Source organism: Bos taurus, chromosome 25, assembly GCF_002263795.3.
Source record: "Bos taurus isolate L1 Dominette 01449 registration number 42190680 breed Hereford chromosome 25, ARS-UCD2.0, whole genome shotgun sequence".
NCBI lineage: Eukaryota > Metazoa > Chordata > Mammalia > Artiodactyla > Bovidae > Bos > Bos taurus.
The window spans coordinates 36,991,347-37,004,836 of record NC_037352.1 but is presented as its reverse complement, the minus strand read 5'-3'; the positions used below and the strand labels follow the sequence as shown (position 1 = coordinate 37,004,836).

The following is a 13,490-nucleotide window of genomic DNA, read 5'->3' as shown; positions in this document are numbered from 1 at the left end:
AATAACTGCTCATTTTTTTAGGACCTATTTTACTGGGTTTTTTAAATCACATGGTTTTTAGTCTAGGTAATGCGTTACATCAATAGATCTTCTAACGGTGAACTAGGCCCACATTTACAGGAAAAATGGTACCTAAAGGTGGCTTCTCTCCCACTGTCCTGGGGCCTCTCTGTTCTCAGAATAACCTCTGGAGTTGGAGGACACCCACGGATTTTTTAAATCAGGAAATAAAAATCAGGCTATATGGTTCCCCATGTGCCTGTGTGATCAGCCGCATCTGACTCTGTGACCCCATGGATGGTAACCCTGTCCATGGACGGCTCCTCTGTCCATGGGATGTTTCAGGCAAGAGGACTGAATGCGGCTGCTATTTCCTTCTCCAGAGGCCCTTCCCACCCAGCAATCAGACCTGCATCTCTGGCATCTCCCACCTTGGCAACCAGGTTCTTTACCACTGCACCACCTGGGAAGCCCCCCAGCTCCCCATTATTCTTGAGCAAACCTGTGCCTGGCACCTGTTCACCACTCAGGAGGCTGCTGTTTGGGAAGTGGCGCCCCTTCCAGAGGGCTGGCCGCATAGTAAGATAGGCACTGTGGCGGAACCCACGTGACTGAGCCAAGCCTGGGTTTCCCGACCGCCACCCACCGCGAACGAGGTAGTAACAAGTAAGGCCAAGCAGTAGTGCTGGGTGTTGGGTCGCTTCCTCCCAGCACTGAAATCCTGGGGCTGGCACCACCAGGGGACACCAGGAGGACAGGACTCAAACCTGCGCGCAGGCCCCAGCCCCTCTGGCTTAAGGTCCCTGGGTGGTTAAAGAAGAGACGGGTGGTTCCTGTATCCTGTGGTCCTTCCTGGCTCGGATGCCCAGGGTCCAGTCCCTGTACCCAGGACTGGTGGCACCGGAACCCCGTGGGGTGGGTCTGAGAGGGACACTGGGTCCTGCTGGGTGAAAACAGCTCAGGCATGGGGGCCCCCAAGAGCGACCACAGAACCAGGATTACGATAATGTCAAGTTTAATTTGCCAAATATACAAGTTGGATTTGTGGAGCGTGTTGTGCCTGGGTGCTGCACAGTAAACAGGTTTCTCGAAGTGATCTGTGGGCAAGGTTACGAACAGGCGAGGGCCTGGCCAGAGTAGGGGGCAGGGAGTGGGGTGGGAGGGGCAGGGGAAGCATCTGTCAGAGGGGACTGGCCGGGATGAGCCGTGACCCTCAGGGACCCATGGGCACGGGCTGCCAGCTGCCAGCCTCTCTGAGTGAGCACCCAGGGAACACAGACCGGGGAGGGGTGGGCAGACAGGCCATCACAAACTTGTCAGCCCCTACTGCAGCCCCAGCTGCCCCCTGCCCTGCAATCTACCAGACAAACGGAAGCTCCTCTTAACCTACCTCCCAGGTACCCCCCAACAAGGGTTCTGAATTCTAAAAACAGCCAAAACATTTGAATGGTTACATATGAAATGCTGTCCTGCATCTTTCTGTCTCAAAGATAGCAGCTGCCCCTCCCCCAGCCCCCCCCCCACCATCCCCCCAAACGATTTCCGTGCCAAGATGAAGAGGAGGTCCCAGGCCATGGGGGGCTCCTCGCCACGAGGGGCTGCTGCAGCGGCGCCAGGGCACAGGGCGGGTGAGACGCAGCAGAGGTCCTGGCAGCACGGCCCAGTTCCCTGGTCTCTCCTCGCACAGGTTCTACTTGTTCAGGGAGAGAGACTGCATTCGTTTTCCTGACAAGGTCGCATCATCTTTTGCTGAGAAATAGGAAGAGAGAGAGTCACAAAAAGACGAAACCACCCTTCCACACACACAGCCCCGCACACCCCAGAATCAGCGAAATGTAGGTTCAGGAGGCCTCAGAGAACAGTCTGTGCAACTGGCTCAGCTGGCAGATGAGGAAGAGACCAAGAAGGGCCCTGCCTGACGCCCTCCCATGGAAGCCACTGGACCCACGTGTCCAGACATTCTTGCTGAGTTTGGGTGGTTACCCCCCTCCACAAAGGCCCACCAACATGCAATCTACTGGGCAGATAGAAACTCTTCTTAGCCTGCTCCCAGAACTCTGTAATTCCAACCTCTCCCTGTGGCTTCTGAAGTCTGAAATCAGCAACATTCAAGCAGTCACACACACAGCCCTTTCCTGCTTGGGGTTTGTGAAACAAGCGACTGATGGGCAGCTGAGATCACCTGGTATCTCCAACGTGGTGATAATGCCCTGGGGCATCTCTGCTGCTGCTGCTGCTAAGTCACTTCAGTTGTGTCCGACTCTGTGCGATCCCATAGACGGCAGCCCACCAGGCTCCCCCGTCCCTGGGATGCTCCTGGCAAGAACACTGGAGTGGGTTGCTGTTGGGGGCCAGAGTGAGGTACTCCGCCCATGGCAAAGGTCATGAGGAAGGAGGCTCGACATACGCAAAGGCGGGATCGAGCCTCAGGAGTCCCCCTGGAAATCCTCGAGCGTCTACCCCATAACCAGAGCCTGCCTACTTTACTACTTTGTGCTCTTACCTACACCTCTGACTTTACGGGGGGCTGTCCCCCACCACCTCTTTCGGAGAAGGAGTTAACCTAGAGCTCCAGTCAATAAAAACTCTTGGGTGTGGCAAGAGTGTTTTAACCTACAAACTCCTCTGAAGGTTCTCTGGCCTGCCTGACAGGCTCGTCCGGCCACATGTGATTGCTCACAGCCTCCCAACCATGAGAGGCACGAGATGCTTTAAACCTTCTAAAAACAGGTTCCTTAGAAAAGTTAGAAAACTATTAGTATAAGTATAATGGGCTAATTAGAAATTGTGTTGGTGAAGGGTTTTTCATTTGTTGAGCCAATGTTTGTTGCTAAGTCTCCACATCCCCTGCCCTTACACACATTAATGAATATATAGAAGAAATAAGTATTAACCTTTGATATTAATCACGTTAGACCTTAGGCTAAGTAAATTCTTTCCTTAACTAAAACCCACTACACCCTCACCCTGTAGGAGTGTAACTTTACTTGGGTGGCGTCTGTTTTGAGAATAATCAGCCCTGGAGAAATAAGTGTCCTGATTGACTGACCGCTGTCACAAGGAGAGGGTCGTAAATTGTCAGCAGGCCCCCCTGGCCAGAAGATGATGTAACACCCCTAAGACCTCTGTATACATTTGTGTGAAGCACCTGACTTTAATAAAAGTCAGGACTGCTGTCCCCACGTGACTTTTGTATAACATCTCAGTGTATAAAAACAGACTCTGGAAAATAAAGGATTGGGATCAGTTTCTCAAAATACTGGTCTCCCCATGTCTCTCTCTCCCTCTGGCTGAGTCTCCATCTGGAGCGCGGAACCCACCAAGCTTACTAATTTTGCCTGGGCTTCTAAGATCCGACCGGGGAGGCCTCAGTGTCTCCTCTCCTTCGGGAGAACGGAAGGACGCCTGCGGCCTACGTAAGTGGTGCAAGCTTCTTGTCTTGAAGTTTTATTGGTCCCCCGCGTAAACCAAGCTACTCAGCCTCTTTTCTCCACTGAATTTTCCTACTGAGCTATCCTTAGTCTATTACTCTTTATATCTCTAATTAATATCTAATTGAAACTATCGTATCCTGACCCTCGCCGACGCCGTCTCTCCTTCGAGTACCCTGGATCAGCTGGGGCTGGTCCCCGGCAGGTTGCCATTTCCTTCTCCAATGCATGAAAGTGAAAAGTGAAAGTGAAGTCGCTCAGTCATGTCCGACTCTTCGCGACCCCATGGACTACAGCCTACCAGGCTCCTCCGTCCATGGGATTTTCCAGGCAAGAGTACTGGAGTGGGGTGCCATTGCCTTCTCCGGGGCATCTCTTGGCCTCTAGAATGCAGGACAGCAAGATTCCCAACACTCATGGCTCCCCCACAGATGGAGAAAGGAGTGCACAAGGCCAGAAGGTCCTGAGACAAACACTCCTTTAAACCAGACCAATTCCTCACAGCCAACCTGGCCTGGAAGAACCCTACCACCTTCGGCCCCACTGGAAGGAAGGCATGGGGAACAGGGACACCTGGGCCAGATTTCATCTGGGAAGCCCAGCCCACCACACCCTCCCAAGCCCCTGAGACATACAATGGTGATGCCAAGCAGGTCTCCTGGCTATACAAGGCACCAGAGACTTAGTGGAACCTTCTAGCCTCCAAAGTAGGTGCATTGAGGCCTCCCTCAAATGCTGTGGACATTGCTCTGCTGAGATTCAATTCTCCTGCTGCTGGACCCTTCCAGAATCCTGGGAGGTGGCAGGCAGGAACGCCCACCTCCATCTGACAGAAACACACACACACACACAGCCTCCTGAGCAATCTGGCCCAAACCCACCTCACAGCAAGACATCGAAGTACAGGGCTTCACTCCATCCAGAGCCAGGGTCAGGCTGCCACGCCAGTGGCTCAGACTTACCTTTCCTCTCTTCTTCCTTCTTCCTGGCAGCCTCTTCCCGCTGTTTTCGGATGATCGCCAGCCGGGCAAGGTCAGCCTTGGCTTGCTCTGTCTTCCCCGCTAAATGCATCTTCATGTAACGCTCTTTCGCTTTCTGCTTCTCAATTTCTTCTCTGTTTGGGTAAAGGGGTGTCACAGGGGACATCTTCCCCACCAGTCAGCTGAGCCGGAGGCGGGAGCCAGAATCAAGGCCAAACACTGGGGCCGAGGCCCAAGTGGAGGAGGGGCTGTGGCCAAGTGGCCCCTCCCTGACAGACACTCACAGGCAAGTTAGTAAAGGCCGTCTGTCACTCTGCTACCTTGGGGGGTGGGCGGTCCTCAGTGGTGAGAAGGCAGTTGGAGGGGGAGGGTCTCAGGCAGCCTTCAGTCACACCCCAAGCTGGTGGGCCTTCCCCGTGGGGTTTACAGAGACCCTATTCAGCTCTCATGGGGTCAGCACAGCAAGGTGGATTTAAATCAAAGAGCACAATCAGGAGAGAAATCACGGTGGCTTTTCCTAGTGGCCCACAACCTCCTGTGAGGCCCCAGACACCACTAGGTAAGCATGAAAACAGAGACGAGCCATGTGCAGGGCACTTTAGCCCTCAGGTGCGAGCCTCACACCGCCCACAGGGAGCTCTCTGAAGCCTCGTTTTCATCTGAGACGAGAGAGGACTGGGCAACTGGTGGGTCTCCCCACACTGCCCATCAGTACAGGCCCCCAACCCCACAGCCATGACGTCAAGGACGGACGCAGGTCAGGAGGGTCTGATCAGGCTGGATAAGGGAGGTGACCCTGGAGCAGAGTGTCCTGAGGGAGGGGCTGTAGCATGTCCGCATCCCCAGGGATTACCTCAAGTGTAACGCTCAGGTCTGAATCTGCTGTTGCATTTTCCCTATGTTTCCACTGGTGAAAAAAACTTTTTTTTTTTTGTTCCCGAGAAACTTCTAAAGGGCCTTTGGGGAATGAGATCATATAGAAATAAACACCACAACTGGAGCCCCCATCCGGCCACTGGAGACCTCAGGGCCCAGAAGTGAGGGCAGAGGAGCTGGGGCCTCAGCCCCCAGCCGAAGCCACGAGGCTCAGAAGCAGCAGTTACCTCTCTCTCCGTGACAGTTCCTTGGGCCCGTCCAGGTCCAGCTGTGTGACTTTTTTGGTTGTCTGTGCCACCCGGTTGGGGTTTTCAATGTCGATGAGCCCTTCCACGCCTTTGCGCTTTTGCTAAGATAGGACAAGAAGCCGGACATTGGAGAAACTTGGTTCTGCAGTGCCCGAGGGCCACCCCCATCTCCACAGCCTGCCTGGACTAGAACAAACTGCTCCTCCCCAGGCCGTGTGACACTCAGATCACACGGTCACGGTGGGAACAGAGCTCAGGCGTGTCTGAACCAGCCCAGGAGATGCAGCGGGAGTACGGGTGACCAAGTCCAGCCTGTGCCGTGTCCAGGCCACCAGGGACTGTCACCCTAGTTTCACAGGCAGCAGAGCAGAGACACAATAAAATGCCTGACATCAACCAAGAAGTAGACAGGAGATGTGAACCCAAGCCCAATTCACAAGCTCTCAGCACAGAGGTACTCCCTCACTTAGAGCTCAGCCTCTGAAAGCCGTTTCCATGGAACCTCACGCCTGGCTGCTAGCCATGCTGGGTCTCCAGAGCAGTTGCTTGCGGGGAAGTGGGACCTGGGAACGAGCTCAATGTCTGCAGGTTTGGGAGGCGGACCTGCAGCTTGCACCTCCCAGCTTCCCAGGCAAAGTGTAGAAAGTAATGAGAGCACAAGTGCTTGATGCAACAGGTTTGATCAAAGTTTCAGGCCCTGTCAACCCAGCTGTTCTCTTTAAGAGACCAGGGAGAGTCTCCGGCCTTATCAGCCTGAAGGCGCCCGATCTCGGCTGATCTCGGAAGAGACCAGGGAGAGAGCTTCCAAACACCTGTTCATCAGAGCACTGCACAGAGCTCCAGGTACCTCTACCCAACCGGTACGTGGACATACCTTACCTAGATACCTGACATCCCAAGTTTAACTCATCTAAAACAGAACTGCAGACTCAGCCCGTTCTTCCCCACAAGCCCGAGCAAGGCCTTGTTTCTCTTTCCCCTTAGTCCCACCACCCCAACCCCGGACAAATCCCAACGAGTTCATCTTTAAAACACAGCTTGAATCTGCCCACTTTTCTCCACTGCTAGGCTTCAGCAATATGTGAACCGTGAACTTCCTGATGTTCAAGCTGGTTTTAGAAAAGGCAGAGGAACCAGAGATCAAATTGCCAACATCCGCTGGATCATGGAAAAAGCAAGAGAGTTCCAGAAAAACATCTATTTCTGCTTTATTGACTATGCCAAAGCCTTTGACTGTGTGGATCACAATAAACTGTGGAAAATTCTGAAAGAGATGGGAATACCAAACCACCTGATCTGCCTCTTGAGAAATTTGTATGCAGGTCAGGAAGCAACAGTTAGAACTGGACATGGAACAACAGACGGTTCCAAATAGGAAAAAGAGTACGTCAAGGCTGTATATTGTCACCCTGCTTATTTAACTTCTATGCAGAGTACATCATGAGAAACGCTGGACTGGAAGAAACACAGCTGGAATCAAGATTGCCGGGAGAAATATCAGTCACCTCAGATATGCAGATGACACCACCCTTATGGCAGAAAGTGAAGAGGAACTCAAAAGCCTCTTGATGAAAGTGAAAGTAGAGAGTGAAAAAATTGGCTTAAAGCTCAACATTCAGAAAACGAAGATCATGGCATCCGGTCTCACCACTTCATGGGAAATAGATGGGGAAAGAGTGGAAACAGTATCAGACTTTATTTTTCTGGGCTCCAAAATCACTGCAGATGGTGACTGCAGCCATGAAATTAAAAGACGCTTACTCCTTGGAAGGAAAGTTATGACCAACCAAATAGCATATTCAGAAGCAGAGACATTACTTTGCCAACAAAGGTTCATCTAGTCATGGCTATGGTTTTCCCTGTGGTCATGTATGGATGTGAGAGTTGGACTGTGAAGAAGGCTGAACGCTGAAGAATTGATGCTTTTGAACTGTGGTGTTGGAGAAGACTCTTGAGTCCCTTGGACTGCAAGGAGATCCAACCAGTCCATTTTGAAGGAGATCAGCCCTGGGATTTCTTTGGAAGGAATGATGCTAAAGCTGAAACTCTAGTACTTTGGCCACCTGATGTGAAGAGTTGACTCATTGGAAAAGACTCTGATGCTGGGAGGGATTGGGGACAGGAGGAGAAGGGGACGACAGAGGATGAGATGGCTGGATGGCATCACTGACTCGATGGACGTGAGTCTGAGTGAACTCCGGGAGTTGGTGATGGACAGGGAGGCCTGGCGTGCTGCGATTCATGGGGTCGCAAAGAGTCGGACAGGACTGAGCGACTGATCTGATCTGATCTGACTGCCACCCCCTTAAGTCAAGTTACAATTTCTTGTCTGGATACCTGCTACCAGCTCTCGGCTTCTACACTCAACACTGTACAACTCACTGTGCAGATATAAGCAAATCTGGCCCGTATTCTTGCCTGGAGAATCCCATGGACTGAGGAGCCTGGCAGGCTGCAGTCCACAGGGTCACAAGAGGCAAACATGACTAAAGTGACTAAGCACGCACGCACGCACTGGTGCTCTCTCGCCCACATCCCACTTTACCAGCTGCCCACTACCTGCTACAATTAAACCAAAACCCCTTCACAACCGCACACGTGCTGCCTTGCCAACTGCTCCTCCTCCATTCCTAACTCCACTTCTTACCCACCAAGTCACAGCCCCACTAGCCTCTCTGTTCCCTGGACCTGCCTAGGTTATTCTGACCCCCGGACTGCACTTGCTAACCTGGCTGCCTCAACGACTCAGCCAAACAATTTTCATGTGACTGGCTCCGCCTTGTTTTTCAGATCTCAGTTTAAAAGTCACCTTCTCACCACGCACCACTCCTCAATCATGTATCCTCAATCATGGATCATCTTATTCATGATATTTCTGGCTACCTGAAATTATACTGTTCACGGACTTCCTTATTGTCTCTATCTTATTTCAATGCAAACCCTTAAGTGGAAAGACTCTGTCTGCATGTACCACGGGGGCTGCGAAACCACTGATGAACATTTGCTGAATGGATGAGTCTAGAACCCAGGTCCCCATCAGACTCAGTACCTGGTAATCATCTTCTTCATCCTCGCTCTCATCTGAATCTAGGGATTTCTTCTCTTTTTTTGGGTCACCTGCAGCCCCATCTCCACCTTCTTCTCCTTGTTCCTCTTCTTCCTGTTTCAGAAATGGGCAATCTGAGGAATCAAAAGATGCAAACCAAACTCCCAAGACCATGATCCTCCCATCCCTCCTGCCCCAGATTGTGAACCTTGAGAAATTAAGCCCCCAGAAGGCTGGGACCAAGTATGGTAAGAGTCCTACTCTGCTGCGCTGGCCCCACGGGGGACCTGGGTCACAGGCAGCCTGTTCACTTGGCTCCACAGCCTAGAAGCCTTTCCCAAGCCTTTGCCAGGGGTTGTGAACCAACCCCTCACACAGCCATACAAGGCCCTGCTCCTCTTTTCAGCCCAGGTGCCTGGGACCGCCTTGGTACACAGCTTGTCTCCCAGAGTCCACAGGACTTGGCTGTGGGGCTGGAAACCACTGTCCCGCTCGGTTTCCCTCCCACTGTCCCTGCTGCCACATGCAGCTGCCAGTTTGTACTCGTTTTCCCAGGCAAGCCTCTTCCCTCCCCCACTTTCCACTCCCACAGTCAGGGGCAGGTCAGTCACTCCAAACTGCCCACAAAGATGCCCTGCTGCGCCGCCTCCCTCTACCTTTCTTGCCTCCCTACTAGAAACATCCCTGACAAAAACCGTAAGCATTTCCACCCCCTTAGCTCCTGCCCACACATCCTCCAAGGTCCTGCTCAGCCGCAGGCTGCTCCATCAGACCCTCCCCGACTGTGGCTTCTTCCTCACACGTCACGCTTCAGTCATCCGCACTGACAGCTCCCTGTGGCCCTCATCCAGGTGAGGATCTAATGGTGTGGGAGGGTCACGGACACCAACGACGGAAACATGCTCTGTTTCCTGACAGTGGGCTGGAAAAAGCACGGAGGGACAGAGGGACCTCCTAAGCTGAGACTGGAGGGGGAAGGGTGGGGAGCACCAGTGAGGGGAGCAGGCAGGAGGGGGTGCTAAGCACGGATGGCACTCTCGCCAGTGGCGGGAGGGGGAAGGCAGGGTGTCAAGTCCCAGCAGGGCTGGCGGAGGCCAGATCACACAAGGTGGGTGTGGAGCGCCCGCGCTGCAGATGTGCAGGGCCGTGGTAAGGGAGAGCCCCCACAACACAGGAGCAGGGACCCACTGCTGAGAAAACAAAGCTCTAAGTGGTCAACCAAAGGCCTGCCGCCCGCCCCCTCCAACCACACCCCAGGTGTTGGCTTCCTCCAGAGGATGGGTGGTCCTTGCCCGGCCTCTCTGGGTGCCACCCTGGGCCACTGGAGTGGCCCGAAGAGTCGCGTACTCACCCGGGCCTTCTGCTTTTCAGCCTGGAGCTGCGCATCAATCTCCTCAGGGCTCGTGTATTGCCGGGCCCGGCCTTTGTGGCCTCCCTTTCTCCCTGCACAAGGACCGGAAGTTTAGGAAGGCAACAGGAAGGCAGCTAGCTCCCTTGATTGCCCTGAACTTCAGACTGTGTCCCGCTTGAGCTGCTCTCAGCAGAGGCTGCCGACCTCCATTGCCCCTCACCAAGACCGCCCACCCACCTGTACCTCCCCCTCACCTGTTCAAAGGGACAAAAGAGGGGACATGTGATCACCTGATGCAGCCCCAAACCGCCTGCTGGATGCGGCTCCCACCACCGAGGCCTGAGGGGGGATCCGGGTGGGGGGCACCACAGGGAGGGACCCGCTAAGTCCCCTGGTCCCTTCATCCACACGCAGAGGACTCAGATGCAATCACGAGAAGGGGTAACCCTCACCCCTGCTGTCACTACAGTGCTCTTTATTTGCAATGCTCTGTCACAGCCAGGGGCTCATTTGAGTCCCAGATTAAACCTAAGGTGCACATCACGGCTGGTCACATTTTATAGACAAGGAGACTTAAAGCTAAAGCAGAGTGGTGAAGAGCACAAATGTTGGGGTCCAATCCCTGGGTTCAAATCTCAGCTCTACCACTTAATAGTTTTGTGACTTTGGGTAGGTACTTAATCTTTGAGTCTCAGTTTCCCTACCACATAGGATTGTTGTGAAGATGGATTTGTTAACGTATGTGAAGATGTTGGATCAGTGCTCGGCACTAGACGAGCACTACAAAGTAAGTTTGCTATAACTGTTACTCTTCTAGTGTGTATATATATTGGGTTGACCAAAAAGTTCAATCAGGTTTTTTGGTAAGATATTACATACCCACTCACCTCCCAATAATACATGGTGTGGGGGGAAAAGAAAAAACAAAGCTACTGGTCACAATGACAATTTACTACAGATGCAGGGAATATAAGCTACTTAATAATTATTTAAGTGGTATTTATGGTAGAAAGGGAAAACTTAAAACCTATATGAGAAAACTTTCTGTGCTCGGAGTAGAAACACAATTGCCAAACAAAGGTAAAGTTGAAAATAAAACTGACTACCTTCTAAGAGTTAAAAATGTAACTAGCAACTTAAGTTCATCACAGAGAATCAATTTTATAGCCTGACTCTCTCAAACCAAGACACTAGACTGACCCCTGCCACAGGCTTCCCAGGTGGCTCAGTGGTAAAGAATCCACCTGCCAATGCAGGAGACACAAGAGACACAGGTTCGATCTCTGGATTATAAAAATCCCCTGGAGGAGGAAATGACAACATGCTCCAGTATTCTTGCCTGGAAAATTCCATGGAGAGGAGCCTGGCAGGCTACAGTACATGGGGTCGCAAAGAGTTGGACTCGACTGAGCACACACACACAAAGCCAACAGCCAGTTTCATAGCAGGGCGGCACCTTCTCAGCTATTCTGGAGGATGCTGGTGGCTGTGGCCTGGATCCATTTCACCTCTCCTGGAAGCTGCAGCCCACCTGGTTTCTCATGACCCTCTCACTGAGAGCAGAGAATCTATAATGAGGCAGCCAGAGCTGCTCTGAACTCCAGAGACAGCAGCAGAGATACTAGCCTCCTCTAATTTCCTAGACAGCAGCTGCAGAGCCATAATTGGGCTGCTACAGACCACACCACCCATTTTTAATGACTACCTGGGATTCCCAAGGGTGTCTCAGTCAAGGATCATCAAAGTCCTATTGTGAGAGATCAAGTTTGCCATCCAAAACCCCAACATTTCTTGCCCTCTTAATGGTCTAAGGAATAGAAACAGCTCAAAATTGACTACTACAGGCTCTGACCCTGCATGTCTGGCTATGGGACACTGATCTTAACTTGGTCTACAGTAACTTTTATTAGAAGCTCTCCACACCTTTGAAAATGTTTCACAGGTTTCATGACAAAGACAAGAGTTGGTCCTTGGCTCTTAGAGAATTTTACACTTTTACATCTTCATGTTCTCTCTTACTTTTCAAGCAAATTAACACCAGCAAAAATGTAAATGTTATCTGCCCATAAAGCTTTCACAAGCCAAAAGGCCAAGTCATTTAAACAAGTATCCCTATTTAGGATTTTCTAATTGTAACCGCCAACCTTGGCTCAAAGCACCTATTAAGTAGGGCTCTTAGAATTCTGGCACCAGAAGTGAAAGTTGCTCAGTCGTGTCTGACTCTTTGCGACCCCATGTACTACACAGTCCATGGAATTCTCCAGGCCAGAACACTGGAGTGGGTAGCTTTTCCCTTCTCCAGGAACTCTTCTCAACCCAGGGATCGAACCCAGGTTGGTACCCCTAATACCCCTCCTTTTGCAGAACATAAGACTGAGAGACACAGAGGAGACCAAGCTCTTCCTACCACAGAATAAACCACTAGAAAACTACGTTTAAAGAGATTCAGCTCTGAAAACCCCAGCATCTCTGGGAGCAGAGTCAGGAAGTCATTTAGGTTTGAAAAAGCTCCAAGCAGATCTTCCTGTGGGCTGAGACATGTTAACCAACATGTCACAGGAGAGACCAATATTAACTGAACACCTCTTTTGCGCCAGGAGTAGTCAGGCACGGCGAGGGCTCTATGTAAGACCCCGATCCCAACTCTCCAGGCTAAGGGTTATTAGCTAGGTGTTCCAGATGGGGAAAACAGGCTGGGAGAAGTTAAACAACTTGTTCAAGGCCATAAGGCTAGACAGTGTAGGGGAAGAGGATGGAGAACGGTGTACAAACGTACCGGGGACGCCATGGATTCTTTACTTTCTTGGCCAAGGAACTGGCAAAGTCTGAGGAGTGACAATAGATAATGCTTACTGGACACTTAGCGACTATTAGCAGCATACAGCGCCCTCCACGTGGATCGCCTACTTCAAGACTCGCATCAGTATTATGAGGTAGATACAATCATACCCCTATACTTGCAAACACACAGGGAGGTTATGCGGCTGGCTCAAAGGCCCACGTCTAGCCGCTCGAAAAGGGCAGTCAAAGCTAGGTCGGCCAGGCTCAAGAGCATCCAGCTAGGTCGCAACAGGCAAGCCTAGCTCGCCCAGAGCCCGAGAAGGCCCACGTTTTACGCGCGAGGCAGGCGGGCCCGCCTCTGGCGCGGGACGCGGTGACTCAGTCCCCGGCGAGCCTGAAAGGGGTAGGAAACTCCAGACCCCCCCAAGCCGAGAGAACGCGCCCTAGATGGGCCATCCGGGTGGGCGAGGACCCAGAGCCTCCAAATCTCCTCAGCCCCCCGCGGGAGCGGCTCGAGGCCACTACTACGGTCCTCAGTTTCTCCAAGCGGGACAATTGGGCGTCGAGGCCCAGCCCAGGCCCTCAGGCGGAGCGGACGCTCTCCCTCCGAGTCGCTCTCTGAGGCGCCCGCGGGCTGACTGGACGGCGGGAGCCGGACTCGGGCCGCTCCTCGAGGCCCGCGGGCGACACGCGCCCGCCCCTCACCTCCTTTAGGCATCGCGGCTCCGGCGGCTGCGGCGGCGGCGCCTCGAGCTGACACCGGAACCGGAAATTCCT

At 52.5% G+C, this 13,490-nt stretch overlaps 1 protein-coding gene across 1 annotated transcript; it reads right to left on the bottom strand.

The window, feature by feature from the left end:
• Window positions 1-998: 998 nt before the first annotated feature.
• Window positions 999-13,480, bottom strand: PDAP1 (PDGFA associated protein 1). The gene is made up of 6 exons (XM_002698216.7): window positions 13,419-13,480; window positions 9,933-10,024; window positions 8,585-8,695; window positions 5,515-5,636; window positions 4,394-4,545; window positions 999-1,749 (listed from the first exon to the last, which is right to left on the bottom strand). Exons 1-6 carry the CDS (start codon window positions 13,429-13,431, stop codon window positions 1,691-1,693), a joined length of 549 nt encoding a protein of 182 aa, XP_002698262.1. The 5' UTR covers window positions 13,432-13,480; the 3' UTR covers window positions 999-1,690.
• Between the last annotated feature and the right edge of the window lie 10 nt (window positions 13,481-13,490).